The following is a 19,632-nucleotide window of genomic DNA, read 5'->3' on the forward strand; positions in this document are numbered from 1 at the left end:
TGTGTTGGGTTGGAGAACTGGAGAGAAACTGTCAACTGTGCGGCTGTGGTCATTTTCTGGGGCGGGGTGGGGATGGGGGAGGACTCCTTGGTGACTCTCATTAATGTCGGTCTGTTTTGAGAAGCCTCTATTTCTGGCTGAGGTTGGTCAATTTGTATTTCCCTAGAAAATTATTCACTTCATCCAGGTTACAGAATGTAGAGACTGGGGTGATTTTCCTTTCCCTTGTGCTCTGCCCTCCTCCTCCTCCTGCTCCACTGTGTCCTCCTCCCCCTCCTCCTCCTCCACTGTGTCCTCCTCCTCCTCCTCCTCCTCCTCCACTGTGTCCTCCTCCTCCTCCTCCTCCTCCTCCTCCTCCACTGTGTCCTCTCCTCCTCCTCTCCTGTGCTCCTCTGTCCTCCTCCTCCTCCTCCTCTCTTCCTCCACTGTGTCCTCCTCCCCTCCTCCTCCCCCTCCTCCTCCTCTCCTCCTCCTCCCTGTGTTCTCCTCCCCCTCCACTGTGTCCTCCTCCCTCCCTCCCTCCTCCCCCTCCTCCTCCCCCTCCTCCTCCTCCACTGTGTCCTCCTCCTCCCCCTCCTCTCCTCCTCCTCCTCCACTGTGTCCTCCTCCTCCTCTCTCTTCCACTGTGTCCTCCTCTCCCCCCTCCTCATCCTCCTCCTCCTCCACTGTGTCCTCCTCCCCCTCCTCCTCCCCCTCCTCCTCCCCCTCCTCCTCCTCTCCTCCTCCTCCACTGTGTCCTCCTCCCCCCTCCTCCTCCTCCTCCTCCTCCATGTGTCCTCCTCCTCCCCTCCTCCTCCTCCATGTGTCCTCCCTCCTCCTCCTCCTCCTCCTCCACTGTGTCCTCCTCCTCCCCTCCTCATCCTCCTCCTCCTCCACTGTGTCCTCCCTCCTCCCCCTTCCTCCTCCTCCTCCTCCTCCATGTGTCCTCCTCCTCCTCCTCCTCCTCCTCCATGTGTCCTCCTCCTCCTCCTCCTCCTCCTCCTCCACTGTGTCCTCCTCCTCCCCCTCCTCATCCTCCTCCTCCTCCACTGTGTCCTCCTCCTCCTCCTCCTCCACTGTGTCTTCCTCCTCCTTCTGCTCCACTGTGTCCTCCTCCTCCCCCTCCTCTCCTCCTCCTCTCCCACTGTGTCCCCCTCCTCCTCCTCCCCCACTGTGTCCGCCTCCTCCTCCTGCTCCATTGTGCTCCCCCCGTGTCCTCCTCCTCCTCCACTGTGTCCTCCTCCTCCTCCTCCTCCACTTGACTTGAGGTTTCAGGAGGATTTAGAGCAATCATGGGAGACAAGACTGGGTGTGGCAGGTGAGGGGGAGGCCACAGGTCAGGGCAAGGACCAAGACCCTGATGAGGAGACCCAGCAACCCACAGCAAGGAGAGGAGGGGACAGGAGCAGAGGGGCATGGGACGTTGGGACAGGAGAGGAGGTGACAGGGAGGTGGGGACAGGAGAGGTGGGGGACAGTGTTAGGACTGGACAGGGACAGCATCCTGATGAAAGAGGGCTGGGGTTGACATTCATTACTAACTACTTAACATGTGCCAATTTTAGTGATTTGTGTTTTTCTGGAAAATCACATTCATCCAGGTTACATATTTATTTACAGAGAGTTTCTTTTTGGGGAGGGGCACCAGGGATTGAACTCAGGGGCATGCTGACACTGAGACACATCCCCAGCTCTATTTGTATTTTATTTAGAGACAGGGTCTCACTGAGTTGCTTAGCACCTTGCTTTTGCTGAGGCTGCCTCTGAACTTGAGATCCTCCTGCCTCAGCCTTCCGAGCCCCTGGGATTATAGGCACGCGCCATTGCACACTGCCTATAAATTCTACAAAGTCCCCTCTGGGCCCTTAACTCTCTCTGCCTGTGATTACTTCCTCTCTCCATTTCTCATTTGGACTAGACAGGGGTTACCTGGTTTGTGGGGTCACATCTTATGGAGCTCCTGTTTTCTTGGTCGAGGGCATTCAGCAGCAGCATTTCCTGAGTGTCACTAACATGACCCACAGACAGTTGAAGCCAGGACGGCTCTTTCCCTCCTCCCTCCTTTGTTTCCTGGGGCTGGTGGAGCCTGGCCTGGTGCATGCTGGGCAGCCTCTCCACTGACCTGGCCCCATCCTAACATGATCTTCTGTTGAACCCCCCAGATGCCATGTCAGGTTGGCGTGGTCACCCACCACTTTGTGGCTGGCATCTGAGGCGCAGAGAGGTCAGTCCTGGCCCTGAGCACACAGAGATGCAGACTAGAGCTGAGGCCCAAGCCCGGGTTCACCTGAGGCCCCTGTGGCTTCACCTCGGCAGTTGCTACTGAGCTTCTCAGAGAGTGTTCCACCTGTGGCAGTGTCACAAGGCCTTCTCTGCAGGGGACCTCACCCCAAGGCTGGGAGAGGGGTCCTACTGGCCCTGGCAGAGGGATGCAGGGGCTACTGGGCAGCTGTGGGCAGCTGTGCTCTGAGGGTGCGGTCCACAGTGGTCTCCCTGTGCCAGGCGCAGCAGGCACTGAAGGGACGAGGAGGAGGCCAGGGTCTCGGGGCTGTGCACTCGGGGGTCCCACAGTCTCAGGTCGGGGCTGTGCACTCAGGGGTCCCACAGTCTCAGGTCAGGCCTAAGGTCCTGAAGGCCTCCAAATTTTGTTTTTCAGACTGTGTTCCTCTGAGTGGCCCCAGCAAGGTGACAGGCATCGTGGGAGGATCCCTGATGGTACAGTGTCACTATGGTGAAGGATTCAAGGACGATAACAAACTGTGGTGCAAAAAATCAGTTTTCTATTGTTATGATATTGTGAAGACTAGAGGATCAGAGGGAGAGATGCGGAGCGGCCGAGTGTCCATCAGCGACCACCCTGCAAACCTCAGCTTCACAGTGACCATGGAGCGCCTCACCCTGGAGGACGCAGGCTCCTATGAGTGCCAGGTGGACACACCATGGTACGAAGGCTTTGACCAGTTCTTCAAAGTTGAGGTGACGGTGCAGCCAGGTGAGCCCCTCCCACCAGCGCCTGGGCTGCCTGGACCTGGACACCTGGGGCAAGAATCAGAAAGCAACAGCTGGAGCCTGGGAGGGAGTCCAAGGAGGGGAGCAGCCCACAGCTGCCCAGCCCTGAGGAGCTGCCAATCAGGGAAGGAGGCGGAGCAGAGCCTGCAGGAGAGAGAGCCAAAGCCCACCCTGGGCCCTGGGGACAGGGACAGGCAGAGCTCTGTGTGGGACTTCCAGGGTGGAACAGAGGGGCAGAAGGCCCGGATGGTGCAGTGGGCAGAGGCAGCACAGTGACAAGTGGTCTTTGCAGTTAGATATTCCTGCAGCATGTGGCTGTGATGGGAGGGGGATGAGACCGGCGTGGGGAGGTGACCCTGGGGGTCTCAGGAGGCCATGGCCCTCACAGCAGGAAGGAATCAGCCCTGTTGGGGTTGGTACCTGTGTCCTGTACAGAAATGTCCCTAGGGTCCTGGGGAGACTTTGGCCCTGGCCACGCCTGCCCCCTTCCTGAGTGAGCATTTGGCATGAAATCAGGCCCAAGGCATCCCCCAGTGGTGGGCGGGTTGCAGGACAGACCTCTGGGTGTCATTGTAGATTTGACACCAGCAACCTCAGGGACACTTACAAGTGTCACGGCAGCGAAGACCTTGACAACCACAAGCAGAGCCCAAGCTGCATTGTCCACCAGCCTGGCCACAGAGAGTGCCACCCCTGGTCCCAGCAGCCAGGACCTCGACCAAGGCCAGCGCCCAGGGTAAGTGTCCTGTCCCTGACTGGGGTCTCCTCCATGGTGGCTGTGTGGTCACTCGGGGGAGGGAGTCACACCCCTGCTGACCCTTGGCCCAGGCCCAGTTTGGAAGCTGCAGTCTGTGTAACCTGGCTTGGGTCACTGAGGCCACCACACTGGACCTGCCCCAGGCTTCAAGAGAGGCTCAGACCAAGGAGGGGCTGGCAGAGGGTAGGCAAGTGTCCACCCATGAGGGCTGGGGCTGTCCTGCTGGGTGCCCAGAGCCCCACACACTGTCCTCCGTGGCTCCTCACATGACCCCAACCTGCTCCCATGCTCATCTCACAGACTGCAAGGAGAGATTGTGTCACCTGTCACATGGGCACAGGTGTGGGGCTGGGCTTGGCCTGCGTGACCCCAGAGTCTGGGGGTCTCCCCTCTAATTTGAGTGGGTCTCTATCTGGGGGGTCATCAACCTCACAGAGAATCTGAGCACCTCTGTGGACTCCTCAGAGAAATGCAGGCAGGCACAGGCCATCTCTAGGGGTCATGGGCTCCCCACCTGACCTCACCCAGGGGGGCAGTTGGCTCCTGGTGCTGACCACTGCAGTCGGTGCAGACCCACAGGTTAAGGGCTCTGACCCCAGGACCCCACACAAGACACCAGCTGCACTTTGGGGCAGCCCAGGTCCCAGCACTTCTGACAACTGGCTGCAAACGTGGGGCTCCCGTGGCCCCTGGGGTCCGTGATCCATAGACTCAGAGCTCTGCACAAAATACCTAAGATTATGGCTTCATCATGTAGGATATAGATCAGGATCCCCCAAATGAGGGGACACGGGTGTGGTCTGGACGTCCCAAACAGAGTTCCAGGCCCTCTCTGGGTGGGATCAGGGCCTCCCCGTGTCTGTCCCCAGAGCTCCTCCCGTCTCCCGTGTCCAGGTGTTCTCTGGGGTTTCAGGACAATGGGCTCCAGCCCCTCCCTCCCTAGAGGCCAGGGTCCCTGCGGCCTCTGCAACAGCATGGTCTTTGGGGTGGGCAGCCCCCTCCTGTCACCTCACCTCTTAGCAGAGTCAGGTGTGGGCCACAGACAGCAGAGCTGCTCCTGTCGCTTGGGAAATTCCCAGGGTGACAGCCTCCCTCCCCAGACCCAGAGGCAGAGCAGAGGCAGAGGCAGAGGCCAGCCAGACTCCTGACCTCAAAACTCAGGCCTCTACATGCCGCTTCCAGAAGTGTATCCTGCAGAGGCCCAGGGGCAAGGAGCTCAGCTGTGTCACCAGGGTCTCAAGCTTCTGCAGTGTGTGTGTGTGTGTGTGTGTGTGTGTGTGTGTGTGTGTCTTGGGGATAAGAGGATGCTAGGCAGAGTGTTTGCCTAGCATGCAGGGAGGCCATGGGTTCCACCCCCCACCCCCCGGGGACCCCACATGTGTGTGTGTGTGCACACACTTGCACATGAAGATTATGAGTGCAAGGTATGGAAGAAAGTCCTGAGCACATAAGGGCTTGAAGCTTATATGAGTAAATCTGGAGGTAAATCTGCTGCTCTGTATCCTAGTGTGATGATGGAGCTACTGGTGACTTATTACAGCCATGTTAGTAGTCACACAGGAAAATGGGGGGATGCCATGAAGAGGGGATGGCTAAAGGACGTGTGGTCTACCATGCGATGGAATATTATGCAGCTGTGCAAAGAGTGAAGGATTGGGATTTCTTTACACACTGACTGGGAAGGTTGCTAAGAGGCATTGTTAAGTAAAACCAGAATGGTGTTCATACTTTGCCTGATTTTTGTGAAAAAGGAAGGGACACACACACACACACACACACACACACACACACACACCTTTGTTTGTTTTTTTTTCACAATAACTTTACTTTATTTTTTAATTTATTATTATTATTATTATTATTATGGTGGTGCTGAGGATGGAACCCAGGGCTTCCTGTATGCCAGGCCAGGGATCTAGCACTGAGCTACAACTCAGCCTCCATCTTTGCTTCTTTTTGATGTTGGGGGTGGCACCAGATCTGGTGTGTGGCTGGAAGTGTCCCCTACTGTGCCCTGTCCCCTGTCTCCCCAGCCCTGCACAGAGAGTCTTTGGGTCTCTGGGAGAGTTCTTAGGCACACCATGTGCACAAGTGCCAGCCTGGGGGACATAGGGGGTGTAGATAGGAGACATTATGCTACCTTTTCTTTTTACTTATTTACGTTTGGTAGTGGGAATTGAGCCCAGAGGCACTTTACTTCTGTGATACATCCCCAGCCTTTTAAAATTTTGAGACATGGTCTTTCTAAGTCGCTGAGGCTGGCCTCACACTTGGGAGCCTCCTGATGCAGCCTCCTGACTTGCTGGAATGATAGGTGTGCCCCTCTGGGTCCCACTGTGGTCTCCTTTTTTTTCTCTGGTACCAAGGATTGAACTCAGAACTAAAGGGCACTCGACCACTGAGCCACCTCCCCAGCCCTATTTTGTATTTTATTTAGAGACAGGGTCTCACTGAGTAGCTCAGCCCAGCCTTTCTAAGGCTGGCTTTGAACTAGGGATCCTCCTGCCTCAGCCTCCCGACCTTGCCTGTCTTCTCTACCTTCTTTTAAAAAATTGACTTGGGTGGGCGCAGTGGCCCCCACCTGTAATCCCAGAGACTCAGGAGGCTGAGGCAGGAGGATCACAAGTTCAAAACCAGCCTCAGCGAATGTGAGGCACTGAGCAGCTCAGGGAGACCCTGTGTCTAAATAACCACCAGGGAATGCGGCTCTGTGGTGGAGTGCCCCCGAGGTTGTTCCCTGTACAGTGACAGAGCACCTGCCCCGCGCAGTCCCCCACGTGGCCCTCCCGCCCTCCGCAGGCTGCCTCTGCTGCTCCTCCTGCTGTCCCTTCTGCTGCTCCTCCTGGTGGGCGCCTCCCTGCTGGTCTGGAGGAGGCTGCAGAAACGGGTCAAAGGTGAGTGACCCCCTGCTCCTCGGTGGCCCCAGGGGGAGGCCCTGACAGCCTCACCTGCAGCACTGCCCTGCTCCTCAGAATGGAGGTCAGCTGCACACGGGGCCAGCCCCCAGAGGACGTGCCCCTGGGAGTGGGGCTGCAGGCTGTGGGAGGGGGTCCTTCCTGTGCTGGGCCTGGGGTGTCCCCTGGGACCCTGCTTCCTTGTTTAAACCCTTTGTACGACTCTTCCCCAATCCAGCCCCGGGACAGTCAGGGCCTCCACATTCGGCCCTGCCCCCCAGTCCCCCCCACTTCTCACACTCCAGAGGTCCCTCTTGTAACCAGCCTCGTGCCTCCTCCTGGGGTGGCTCAAGGCTCACTGAGGGCCTCGCCCGCCCCCACAGGGCTCCTTCCTTCTGGACTCCAAAGACTGCCCTTAGGTGCCCTCTGCCCAGGCCCTTTCCTCGGCCTCCTAAGAGGACCTGGGCCCTCCTGGGCATTCCCCTGCACCTGGGCTAGAAGTAGACTGACGTCCCCCTGTCCCTGCCTGCGTCCCCCCAGCCAGGACGCACTTCCAGGCCAGGGAGCATGACTCCCAGGACACACTGCTGGATTCGTGGGTCGACAGCTGCAGTCACGACGGGGACCCCAGGACCCTCCCGCCATCCTGGTCTCGTCCTCCTCTGAGCTCAGACTGACAGGGGGACGTGTGGGGCCCCTGAGTCTGGCACTCAGGAAGTAGGTGCTCAATAAACACCAGCGGAGCAGACTAAATAGTCAGGGAGCAGAAGAACCCACAGAGGTGGCCTTCTTGTTCCTGGTGGGGGTCACCAGCCACCTGGGGAGCCAGCTTCTGCCTGGGGGTAGCGAGAGCCCCCAGGTCCTTCCTGTGCCCAGTTGGTGCTTCTGTGAGGGGGGGGATTCTGAAGGCAGTCCCACCCCTGGGGACTGCAGTGAGGTTGGTGAGGCAGAGAGGGGTTACTTTGTTCCTCAGCTGCAGGGCCAGCAGGCGGCAGCTGTGGGGTCAAGGGGATACTGCCTCAGTCCACCTTGGGCTCTCCCAGGGGCCCGGGCCTGTGGGAAGAGGTCAGCCTCAGCACCTGGGCAGAGCATGGAAAGAGAATCACTTCCTCTTTCCCTTGGCTTCACTGGGCGGTTTCCTGGTCCCTCCCAGGCTGCACCCCGGGAGGACACTGCCTGCCACGTGGGGGTTCCCATCTGGTGGCTCAGTCCCTGGGGCCCAGCAGGCTCCCTGGTGCCCTTTCACCTAGAAAGGCTCCGGCTCCTCAAGCAGCTTCCTCCTCTTTAAAAAGAGGGTCACACGATGACTGTGGGACGTGAACAATGAACAGAAGCACAAAGAAGTGGGTAAATTCCCTGCAGAAAACCCATCGCCCAGAGAAGTCCAGCCACTACACTCAGGGCGGGTCCCGCCTTTTTTCTCGGCTGCAGATGCAGAGATGGTTTCTTAGAGAATCTGATTCATAGCAAGAATTATCTCTCTCAGACCCAGGATTTTCTGCACCTAACACACTGTACCGCTTCCCCGCTGTTAAACATTCTGGAAGCCGCGGCTGCACTGTTCACGGGGAATGGGCGTCTTGTATTTGTTGACCGCATCCTCAGGCGCAGAGAAAGGCTCTCTGTTCAACCCCCGGCTCTCCTCCCTCCCTGGCTTTGCAAGTGCCCAGCCCACCCCTCCTGACGCTGCCTGGGCCGAGTCCCGCTGGCCCCTCTGCCGCCCGCACCGCACACCTCCGCGACACCCACCCCAGCTCCTCGCCAGCTTCCTCTTGTCATCCACTCATTCACACGGAGCCATCCCTAGCACCTGCAGTGTGCCAGGCCTCTGCGGGCCCTGGGGACATCCTTGTGACCAGTGCAGTCCCTGGACAGCGGGCTCCTGCACACCTTCCTCCCTGGCATTGAGCTGAATCTTCCCCCCCCCTTCTTTTCCTCCTTCCCCAGAGCTCCTGTCCCAGGTGTGGCGTGGAGCCCGCCCACGGTATTCAGAACAGACTGTGTTCATGTCCCCAAGCGCCCAGTTGCTGCTCTCAGTTCCCTGAGGACTTGGCGCATGCTAGCGTCTTGTGGACTTGTGTCTCCCAAGGTCTGGCTGCTGCCCTGTGACCCGGTGCTCCCTGCCATGTCTCTGCAGCATGCAGGCAGTGGCTCTGGTGGCCTGGATGTGGACTAGACCCTGTGTCACCTACAGCCAGCCCCCAGGCTGGGATTGAGAAGTCAGGGTGTATGTGGCTGCACTCAAAGGCAGGACCCTACAGCAACGTGGCAGGAGCCAGAGCCAGGGTGGGACCAGCCTGAGCTGCCCCCGCAGGCTGCCAGGCCTCCCCAGCGGCAGGGAGGGCCCAGGCCCGGGGTTGGAGCCTCGCCCCAGCAACCTCTCTGGGTCTGACGCTGTCTGGGTGGGTCCCTGGTGCACACCCTGCCTCTCCTGCCTGTCTACCCCGTGACGCCTGGTGAGCGGCTGTTGGGAACTGCCCTGCGCCTCTCCTCCATCCGGGCCGTGTCCGCTGCCCACTGGTGCTGGTCACTCCTCCTCCCTGCGTGCCCGGGCACCCGCTTATTCCTCCAGCAGCACTGGTTCCCGCCAGCTCCAGGTCTGAGGGGAGAGGAGCCCAGGGCTTCTCCAGGGTCCCCAGCCTGGCTCACATGGGTCCCCCCCCCCCCCCGCCCCGCTCTCTCTCCCTGTCTCAGCTGGTGAGCGCTCAGAACTGTCCCAGACCCTCAGGCAGGTAAGGAAGGTCACCCCAGGAGGTGCATCCCGGTGGCCGGGCAGGGGCAGCGTTGGGGACATTGGGGCTGCAGCCGGACGGTCCCTGGGCCACAGATGGATGGGTCCAGAGGGGAAGAGTGACTCCTGAGATCTGGTCATCCTTGTCGTCACCAGTTTGGGCCTGTCCCCAGGGGCCAGTGGAAGGGGGAGCAACGTTCCCCAGGGGGCGCTCTCTGCCCCGAGGGGAGGGTGCAGGAGCGAGCAGACCCAGGGAAGTTTGGGGCCCCCACCTGGAACCTGGGCGGAAGAGGGACAGAGGCGGGGTGTGGAGGTCTGTGGACACCTCCTCCTGGCCCCCCGCAGGCTGCCGGGCACAGTGAGCCCTACTACGCGAATCTGAAGCTGCAGACGTGGTCCCTGCAGGAAGAGCCAGTGCCCCCGAGGCAGGCGGAGGTGGAGTACAGCATGTTGGTAAGCCAGGTCCTGGGCCCTGGCAGGGCACCCTGGGCTGCCCCATGTGGGGTGGGCGTGGGCAGAGAGGGCAGGAGGCTGGGGAGGGGCAGGTGCTGAATTTGCCTTTAGAGGAGGCTGGTGTCCGTGTGGCTGGGCGGGGTGTGGAAGGGCTATGATGATGGCCAGTCACGGTGGCCAGTGACGATGGCCTCAATAGTCAATAAGGTGCAGCGTTTATTAAGCTCCTACTGCATACCACACAGCCAGTGACAAAGCTCTTGACCTCTCCCTGGGTTGGTCCTGGTCATCTCTTGGATTCCCTTTGTCCATGACCTGAACAACCCTTAGGCACTGTCACCAACGGAGTGGGATAAACGGAATGGGTGGCCTCCCCAGGGTGTGACCCACATGCTGGTGGGGGACTTCAGGCAGAGACTGAGATCTGAGCATCAGCCAGGGGCTGCCTGGGGAGGCCTCGGAGCCCAGCCCAGGCCTCAGTGGGTGGCACCGTCGCTGGTCTGCTCTGGGAAAGGGGCCCAGCTCTGTGTCCAGCCTGGGACCTGCCACCTACAGGGGAATCAGGCTGCTCCGCTGTCCCCTCCTGCCTCCAGTCGTGACCACCCTGCCCTTTGTCAGCTGTCATGGGGGCGTGGCTGGGGCCTCTGAGCAGCTGGCAGTACCTAGTTACCCTGCATCAGGCCCGTCTCCTCCTCACCTGACATTCGCATGCCCACGGCCACATGCTGGGTCTGAGAGTAGCTGCAGCTTCGCTTGTCCCACGTGGTGACTAATGGTCTCAGCTGGCCAGGGACACAGCCTCACTCCTGCCAACTGCATGGGGACAAGTCAGGACCTTGCCCTGGCACAACAAGCTCAGGGTAGATCTGGGGATCCTGCCAGGCTCCACCAGGGGCCAGGGTTCTGCATGTGAGATTCCTGAGTCCTCAGAAAGGGACCCACCCCTGCACCGTGGCCAGGATGTCCCATCAAAGGGAGCCAGGGGCATCTCAGGGGAGCCCACCAAGTCTGCAACCCTCTCAGGGCCTCAGGGTCTTTTTATTTTTATTTTTGATATTTTTTTAGTTGTTGATGAACCTTTATTTAATTTACTTATTTATACGAGGTGCTGAGACTGGAACCCAGTGCCTCACACAAGGCAGGGGAGTGCTCTGCCCCTGAGCCACCACCCGGCCCTTGGGGTCATTTTTGTAGAATGAATGGACGCACAGGGTCAGCACTGAGGGTCCCCGAGTCTGGGGTCCAGGGACTTCGTGCTTGGCATGAGCAGGTGGGGTGGACCAGGTGGGTGGGCAGGATCCCGCCATCAGCTCTGTAGGGAAAAGGAGGCCAGGACAGCGGGAGGCCTCCCCAGGGGAGCCTCCCGGGGCCCTCAGGTGTCCCCCGCCTCCTGAGCTGGGCTCTCTCTGCAGGCCTTTCCCCGGGAGGAGCCTCACTGCAGCTCCGTGGTGTTCGACTCTCCGAGGCCGGACTCCAGCGCCAGCGGGGCGCCCTCCCAGAGGCCCCCCGAGGAGGTCCCAGAGTACAGCGTGATCAGGAAGCCCAGGGCTAAGGAGGGCTAAGCCCCCCCGTGCCCCAGCCCGCTGCCCTCCCTGGGGACCGCCAGGCAGCGAGCTCCCTGTGGGTTGTCCTCCCCACGCCATCAGCCCAGCTGGCTCCACGGAGGACAAACAGGAATGGGGTCCTCAGGGACCGAGGGAAGCCCCCCGTCTCTGTCCTCTTCCTCTGCTTCATTCCGCCTCTGTGTGTGGAGGATGCAGCTCCTGGTCCCCTGTGGCTCCAGGAATGACGCGGCTCACATAGGATGGCGCCTGCCACCCGCCTTGTAAGCCAGGGCTCCACAGCCAGGTCGGGACGGCGGGCAGGAGGTGGGCTGGCCAGAGGAGCCAGGAGAAGGCGGGCAGTGCTGGGGCCTGCGCAGGGGCCAGAGAGGCCAGGGAACGTCCCCTCCCTTCCCAACCCACACCTAAGGAACAGCCGGAGGAGAAGAGCTGATGACGGCAAGTTCCCTGGACTCTACTGTCAACACAAGGCACAGAAATAAAGTCCCCCGCCCCAGAAAGGGGGACAAGAAAAAAAGTCACTTAAATGATGCTGGGCCCCTGCCTGCAATGCCATCTCAAGGGTGTTCTTAGCTTTGAGCCCAGGCCGTCACCGAAGAGCTCTGAGGACGGAGGGCTTGGACACCCTGCGAGGCGTCCACTGCTGGGACCACAGCAGGGTCTTCTTGCTGGGGAGATTCGTAAGGAAGGTAACTGGGCGGGGCGCAGCCTGCGGGCCCACCTTGTCCCCGTCTGTGTGACTCCTCGGTGACTTTCCTGAGGTTCATCTTCTGCCTCCAGCAAGTGACAGTGGAGAGCAAGGGGTGTCCTGCCTCAACCCCACGTGAAGCTGACATGACCGCCAGATGGCACCTTGGCCAGCTGTCTTCCGGGTGCACCTTCTGCTTCCCGAGGACTTTCAAGGGCTGGGGTCCCCGGGCTGCTCCCGCGGCGTTGGCTTTAGATTTTAGTGGCTCGTGAGTGCGCCTGAACCATCCCAGACACTGTCCCTTCTTTTCTTAGACTAAGGCTCTGAGCTGCAGAAGGGGAGACACACACACACACACACACACACACACACACACACACACACGCAGGTGCACACGGGGCCCGTGGTGCAGCTCACAGAGCCCTGGGACGCCCTCGCCCTGTCCTGGCTGGGCCTGAGTCACCAGGTGTGGGGCGCACAGCCGAGGGCGCTGGCTCTGCAGATGGGACCCGTTCCCCTGAGGAGAGGTGGGGAAGCCATGGCCAAATTAACAGGGGACTGGGCCCCAAGAAGGGCAGGCACAAGTTCAGAGCCCTGGGTGACCACACTTGGGCTGTAAAGTGGGAGTGGGAGTGGGAGGCCCCTGCTCCCTGGGGGGGGGCACTCGTCTCTGGGGAAATCCCAGGCCCCCACCCTACAGCCAAGCACAGCCCCTAAGGCCACGTCCCCATGTCCCCTCCTCTATTTCCCCATCCACCTCACCGTCTCTCCACGGCCTGGACAGACCAGTCGGAGGGCAGTGCCACGCTTTCATCCCAGAGCATTTGTGGACAGTCTGCTCTATGCCAACTGGTAGGCGGGGCCCTGGGGACACGGGGACATGTGTGACACAGCCCCAGCCCCTGATGAAGTTTCAGGCTTAGAAGGATGAGGACCTGACCTTCTTCACTCACCTCCCGCTGGGGGCTGGGCAGGGGAGGGAGGCCTCTGCAGGCAGCTGTCCCCACTCCCAGGGACAGGAAGGGACGATGCCGGCTGAGCACTCAACCGGCCCAGGGAAAGGCGAGGGGGGATGATGAAACTGAAGCCACAGAGGCCAGGGGTGAAGGCCGCACGGGGCAGAGGTGCCCGCTCCCCTGTCCTCTGGGCTGGAGCGAAGCTGCCAAAGGACCTCGTGGAACAGCTGTTTGCTCAGCGTCCCCAGGAGAAGCACCTGCCCCACAGGAAATGTGTGCCCCGTTGTGGATTCTGATGGTGCCATCTCTAGGAATTAGTGCTGTCCTTGGGTGCTGTGTGTGTGTGTGTGTGTGTGTGTGTGTGTGCGGCCACAGGAAGTCTCAGGGAGAAAGAGGAGAGTGAATGTTGTCAGAATCAAAATGAAGTCACTTAAGTCAGACTCTAATACAAGGGAGGCCAGAGGCCATTGTCCCCGTCTGTTTTCTGTTGCTATGACAGAATACCTGAGGCTGAGAAATTTAGAGGACACCTGTGCTGTCTCTAGGGGGTGGGGACTTTCCGGCTCCGTCGTAGTCTTTTAGGAGCACTGTGGGACCTGTGGCCCCCCATGGACCAGGATGCGGCCGTGTGGCCTATGACAGCGTTCAGTCACTTTGCAGAGACACAGCTGCACACACAGAGGTGGCCTGCCCACACGTGCTCCCTGTGCCACGTGGATCCCCCCCCCCCCCGCAGCCTTCTTGTGCCCCGGGGTCCTCACGTCACAGCAATCTCAGAGATCGTTTGCCGTCCCCCTGTTAATGCTGGGGAACATTCCGTCACCTTCCTTTACTTGAATGTGTAATAAAATACACAGACACATCGGCCATGGTCAGGTAGAGCTGAAGGACAGAGTCCAAGGGGCCCGAGAGGCTGCACTGTCCTTTGGATGCATGCTGCAGACCCTAGTCTGACTCCCACCTGCTCGTCACCCTCCACCTGTAAAAGTAGCTCACTAACCTATGACAAGGGGACGCAAGGTCTTGATAAGTGTGTGGGATGATAAAAATCTAATAAAGTCCCAGAGGACAACCCGCACACACGAAGAGGTATTTAGACTCTGACTCTGGATGACTTCATGTCAGAGAGACGTTAATTCTCCCAAATTGATCAGTACATTCAAAGCCATCCCAATAAAAACTCCAGCCACTTTTTTTTTGGGGGGTGGACTTAAACTTATTTTAAAATTCATACAGCTGGATAAAGGCGCATGAATACCTAATCCTTCCCTTCAAAGGAGTAAAGCAAAGGACTTGTCGTGCTCGATGTTAAGACACACCACGAAGCCACAGTGATTAAGATGGTGTGGGGGACCGGCCCGGGATCAGACAGACCCACAGAGAACGGCGGATGAGGGCTGGGCCACGGGGCTCCGTCTGCTGGAGTGCTGGACGTCAGCCCTGCAGCTCCTGCCTGTCCTGGACCTGTATTGCACTTAGTTCCATTCGGGGACTTAAATGATCACGGTGACCCCATGTGTCATCAGAGAGGGGACGACTGCTCAGTGGATGGACACGCACACAAAGACCCCAGATCAAAGCACCGACTTGTGACAGTGGGGGACTGTTTTGAGGCGCTGGCTGATGTCCTTCCAGGCCTCCGGCCCTCCTCGCAGGGGGACCAGGAGAGGCGGTAAGAAGCAGAGCAGAGAGCCCCAGGGTTGGCGTGGAGTTCAAAGGCTTCCGGCCTCCGTCGGGGGGGGAAGGAAGGTGCAGGCCGACTTGAGGGAGCAGCGAGGAGCGGGCACCTCCAGCCTCTGGTGGGGACAGGTGGCCTGGACAGGGCAGGGAAGGGGCTGGTGGCCTTGCAGCCCAGGCAGGGCGTGGAGGAGCCCAGGGAACCAGCCTGGGCACTTGTGCTGCCAGATACGAGGGGCACTTGCCCCAGGGGGCATCAGCCCTGGAAATGGCCAGTACCAGCCCAGAGGGTCCTTGAGTCTGCGACACGGTGCAGGGCGCCCCCCACAGTGAGGACGGCTGATACGGTCACTTTTGATACATTGGGATAAGACAAAATATACCGCAAAACTGAGTTCAGTAGCTTCGTTTCCCGCCTTCCTTTCTGAACGAGCTGAGTTTCATTCATAAAATTCAGAATGCTGTATTCTGAAGAGGTGGCCTTCTTTATTTTACAGAAGGGCCACCAGGGGAGAGGTCACAGAAATAACAAAAGCCTCTCCGATAGTTAAGAGAAAATCTGAATGTTGCATCTAGTACCCCGGATCTTAGGGTCTATAGAAAATCTCTTTTTCCTTTTTTGGGGGGGATACTGGGGATTGAGCCCAGGGGCACTTAACCATTGAGCCAATCCCACCCCATTTTGAGTTAGGGTCTTGCTGAGTTGCTTAGGACCTCACTGAGTTGCTAAGGCTGGCCTCCAACTTGCAGTCCTCCTGCCTCAGCCTCCCAGGTTGCTGGGATTACAGGCGTGCCCCACCACACCTGGCAAACTCCTACTCTGAAAGGATTTCAAGCTCAGGAAACATGGTGAAAACAGAACAAAGAGCTCCCGTGTATCTTTTATGCAGAGCCACCCATCCTAGAAGACACTTTTCCTCTTTGTTGTTATTGTTTGCATCTGTACACTTCCCCTGATGGCCTGAGAGTGACCACGGAAGGACCTCGCCTTGTGTGTTTTATGACCCAGGTGCCCCTCACCATGCTGACCTGCTGGGCACAGAGGCCAACACGGCTAGCGCTGCAGGATTAGATGGCGTCAGGGTGACTGTCAGTGACTTCCACTGCTCTGAGGACAGGGAGGTGTCTCCAAAGTCGCCCATGTCCCTCAGCCGAGCTGGGCTGATGGCCCGGGGAGCAGGAATGGCTGTTCCCTTGTTTTCCCGTCCTGAGCTCCAGCAGCTCCAGGGTCAGCCCCACTGTGGTCTGTAGGTCCAGCTCCCCCTGAGGCCACACCTAGGGATCCGGCAGTCGGGCGTTGCCCCCTGGTGGCCACATCTGGAGCCACAGGCCCAGGACCTGAGCCTGAGGCATTTGCTCCAGGGGTGGGGGAAGGCCCAGGGACTGCCCAGGGCTTGACCTTGGAGGCCAAGGCTAGCCCTCCAGGGCTCTGCTGTCCCTCCAGGAGGCCACTGTGCTCAGAGCTGCCCTCCTGCGACCTCCAGCCTCCCCATTCACGTCCAGTTCCTGGATTTCACCCCAACGGCCCCTGGTCCACGGAAGAGTCCCCCCTGTGGCTGCGGAACAGATCTGCAGTGGGACAAATGGGCCCTGATCTCAGCTCTGCCTCCCAGCTACCTGGCCTGGGGACGTCGTGCAAGGCCATCTGAGTGTCCCCTCGCTGGGCTCTTTCCAGGTGCCCCTGGCTTGTGTTCCCACTCAGGTTCTTTGTCACCAACCTTTTCCCAGATCCTTGAATCTGACCCTCTGAACTCTGCTCTTTGACCTACAAACCTGGGTCATCTGCTGCAGCAGGACCCCAACATACTCCTGGAAACCCAGGCAGAGGGCGACCCCCTGCGTCCCAGTGTCCCAGGAAGGAGAGTGAAGGGGAGCTGGAGGCCCCCCCCTCAGGGCTGTGGAGAGGAACGTGGACACACTGGCGGGTCCTGGGCCCTCGGGTGTCCTCTCTGCAGATCACCTCCCTCCCTTCTCTCCTTCCTTCTCCCACTAACAGTATCTGTGGACTTCCAGAGAGAGGAGCCCAGGGCCATTGGGAAGACGGTTTATAAATGACCAGAGTCCAGTTTCCATGATCAGAATTGGGGGAGCAGGGGAGGGACAGACACCCCACTCTGGTGGAGGCCAGTCCATGTCAGGGCGGCTTCCTGAAAATGACGGGCACGATGCCGGAGTCTTGGGAGAGAAGCTGGAGGAGCCAGGCGACAGGGGACAGGGCCGGCCCGAGAGGGGCGAGGGGGCCTGGGGGCAGCAGGTCTTCATCCTTGAGCAAGAGGGAGGGCCAGGTGCTGAGAGAGAGGCTGGCAGGCAAAGCCCCGTCAGGGACAACTGGGCGACACCAGGCCTAGATTTATTGTGTAGACAGTTGGGGAGCATTGGGAGTCTAATTTAATTTTATTTTTTCCTCTGTTCTTTGATCCACAGGACAGTGGAGGGTATCCTGATGTAGTATACCACTGAGTGCAACGTCTTCTACTTAGGATCCCGTTCCCGTGGTTGTTCATGGAGTAGTTTCCCTGGTGGTGGGTTCATATGTCAATATGGGAAAGTTACGTCAGTTCATTCCACTGTCTCTCCTGCTCCCATCCCCTCCCTTCCCCTCACTCCCCTTTGTCTGATCCACTGAACTTCTATTCTTCTCTCCCCACCTTATTCTGTGTTAGCATCTGCATATCAGAGAGAACATTGGCCTTTGATTTGCTGGGACTGGCCTATTTCACTTAGCATCATAGTCTCCAGATCCACCCATTTACCAGCAAAAGTCATAAAGCCATTTCTTTTTAAGGCTGAGTAATATTCCACTGTGTATATGATACGGGTCTTGGAATCAGGATGGGGTCCTCATTCCCTTGGTGCTGAAGACGAAACACCCTAGAAATGCCAAGGCACATGTAGAAAGCAAGTTTTATTTAACAGAGACAGAGACAGACTCTTCTAGAGAGAAAGGGACCCAGAGCTGGGTATCAGCAGGAGTGGGTGTGTCTTGCCTTTCTGTAGACCCCAGGTTCTCCCTCCCTTCCCACCCCCTGTGTTCCTAAGGGCAGGAAAAGAGCCTGGGGGTCATCATAGCACCTCCCTGTGTGGGGGGCAGTTCCCCCGAGGTGTTAGAAACCCATTTCCTTTTCTTTGAGAATTGGCCAATTAGCCCTCATCCTGTCTAGGCTGACCACCTGTCCTCCCCCTGTCTCATAGACTTACCTCATTTTCTCTATCCTCCATCTGCTTAGTTATTGGGAATAGAAGGGTCTTTTTAATATAAAAGCTATAGAATATCTATTTGTTGTAGAAAAAAATTTTAAATATAGGCAAACATTAAAAAAAATAATGCCAAATGTCTTTCCTTATAAAATATGGATTGAAGAACATGCCCTCTCTGGTTGTTTGAGTGTTGGGGATCAAACCCAGGGCCTCCCCCAGGCTGGGTAAGCACTCCACAACTGTGCACACCCCCAGCCCCCGGGGTGATTTTTATAAAAGCTATAATTTGGGCTGGGGCTGTAGCTCAGTGGTACAGTGCTCGCCTCGCACATGTGAGGCACTGATTCGATCCTCAGCACCACATAAAAATAAAGATATTTTTTAAAAATCCTTTTAAAAAAAGCTATAATTCACACACTATGAAACTCAGCCTCCTGAAGTGTGCAGTTCCGTGGCTCTTAGCAGAAACCAAGATCCTGGGGCCACCACTAATTTCAGCACATTTTCATCCTCCCACCAAACCGGATACCCAGCACTCTCGGCCCATCCCCTGCCCCAGGCCTGGCGACCCCCACCTGCTTGCTGTCCCTGCAGCTGGCTCGCCCCCAACACCTCACAAAGACGGAATCATCTGCTCCCTCCACTCACCATCTGTCCTGGAGGCTGCCCAGGTTCTAGTGGCATCGGGGCCTCATCCCTTGTTACATTCTGTTAGATAGTAGCTAGCAATGAGCAGTGACTGGGGGACAAGGTCACAAGTGTTCTTTAAATGGTTTTAGGGTCTTCTTTAAACTACTTTCAAAGTGGATGAGAAAGCAAAGTGTTGAGAGCCACAGCCAAAGGGGCCCCAGCAAACTTCCAGCTGCCAGCAAACTTCCAGCTGCCAGATGATGATTGGCTCACAGAGGCCCCAGCAAACTTCTAGCTGCCAACTGATTGGCTCCTCTGCGGTGATGCTCATTGGGCTGTTTCCCCGCCCTTTCAGACCACGGAGCTGCTCATTGGGGGACTTTTTGGCTCCGCCCACGCAACCCAGCCAAGCGGCCTCAAGAGCAGGAGGATTGGGGAGATGGAGAGGCTTGTGGGAAGCCGGTGGGGGCAGTTGGGCTCTGAAGGTTTTCCTGAGGAGCTGTGTGGTTTGGCGTGTGTGGTTCTAAAAATAAAGTTCGTTTCTTTTGACAAGTGGCTCCTGAATTGTGCCCAGCCAGAATGCGGCATTTGGTGCTGATAAAGGGTGGTGGTTAATTTATAGAAAATAAACAGAAGCAAATGGCAAACTGTCAAAAGAAAAGGGTTCATGGATCTAACTCGAGGGGTTCACTGGGGTTGGTGAGAAGGGGGGCACTGTGGCCCAGGGGTCTCCTTTTGTCTGGGACGAAGGGTCCTTGAGTAGCGCAGGCGCTCTAAGGTAACTTCTAACCAGCGTGGACCCCAGTGCCACCTTCACATGGGACTGACTTGTTAGTCGCGACTTGTGGCCCCCTGAATAGGATGGCCACCAGGGCAGTTCCCCAGAGGTCAAGGAGGGTCAAAACCCCACCGCCCAGCGGGAGGGAGGAGGTGAACATCTGGTTGGCTGAGGGTGCAGAGGTGGCCCCTGTCCTCTGGTAAACGTCAGTCACAACTCAGAGAGGCTCTGTCCCCTTGGTCCTTCTCTGCTCGGAGCCGGTCCACTCTCTCTCTCTCTGTGCCCTCTGCTGGGGCCTTATTGTGCTTTTCCTTCCCTTTC

The 19,632-nt window shown here is 58.2% G+C and overlaps 1 protein-coding gene across 2 annotated transcripts in view; it reads left to right on the forward strand.

Moving 5' to 3' along the window:
• Nucleotides 1–11,633, forward strand: part of LOC143409549 (CMRF35-like molecule 8) — an 11,930-nt gene extending 297 nt beyond the window's left edge. Inside the window, exons 2-7 of one of the 2 annotated variants that reach the window (XM_077110529.1) lie at nt 2,635–2,970; nt 3,564–3,723; nt 6,442–6,638; nt 9,333–9,370; nt 9,715–9,822; nt 11,235–11,633. In XM_077110529.1, coding sequence (XP_076966644.1) covers nt 2,635–2,970; nt 3,564–3,723; nt 6,442–6,638; nt 9,333–9,370; nt 9,715–9,822; nt 11,235–11,384 — 989 coding nt within the window. In that variant the 3' untranslated portion in view covers nt 11,385–11,633. The remainder of the gene's footprint in view (nt 1–2,634; nt 2,971–3,563; nt 3,724–6,441; nt 6,639–9,332; nt 9,371–9,714; nt 9,823–11,234) is intronic. The other variant, XM_077110530.1, reaches the window with a different exon arrangement.
• Nucleotides 11,634–19,632: the final 7,999 nt, after the last annotated feature.

The sequence above is a fragment of the Callospermophilus lateralis genome, chromosome 11 (assembly GCF_048772815.1).
Source record: "Callospermophilus lateralis isolate mCalLat2 chromosome 11, mCalLat2.hap1, whole genome shotgun sequence".
In the NCBI taxonomy this organism is placed as follows: Eukaryota; Metazoa; Chordata; class Mammalia; order Rodentia; family Sciuridae; genus Callospermophilus; species Callospermophilus lateralis.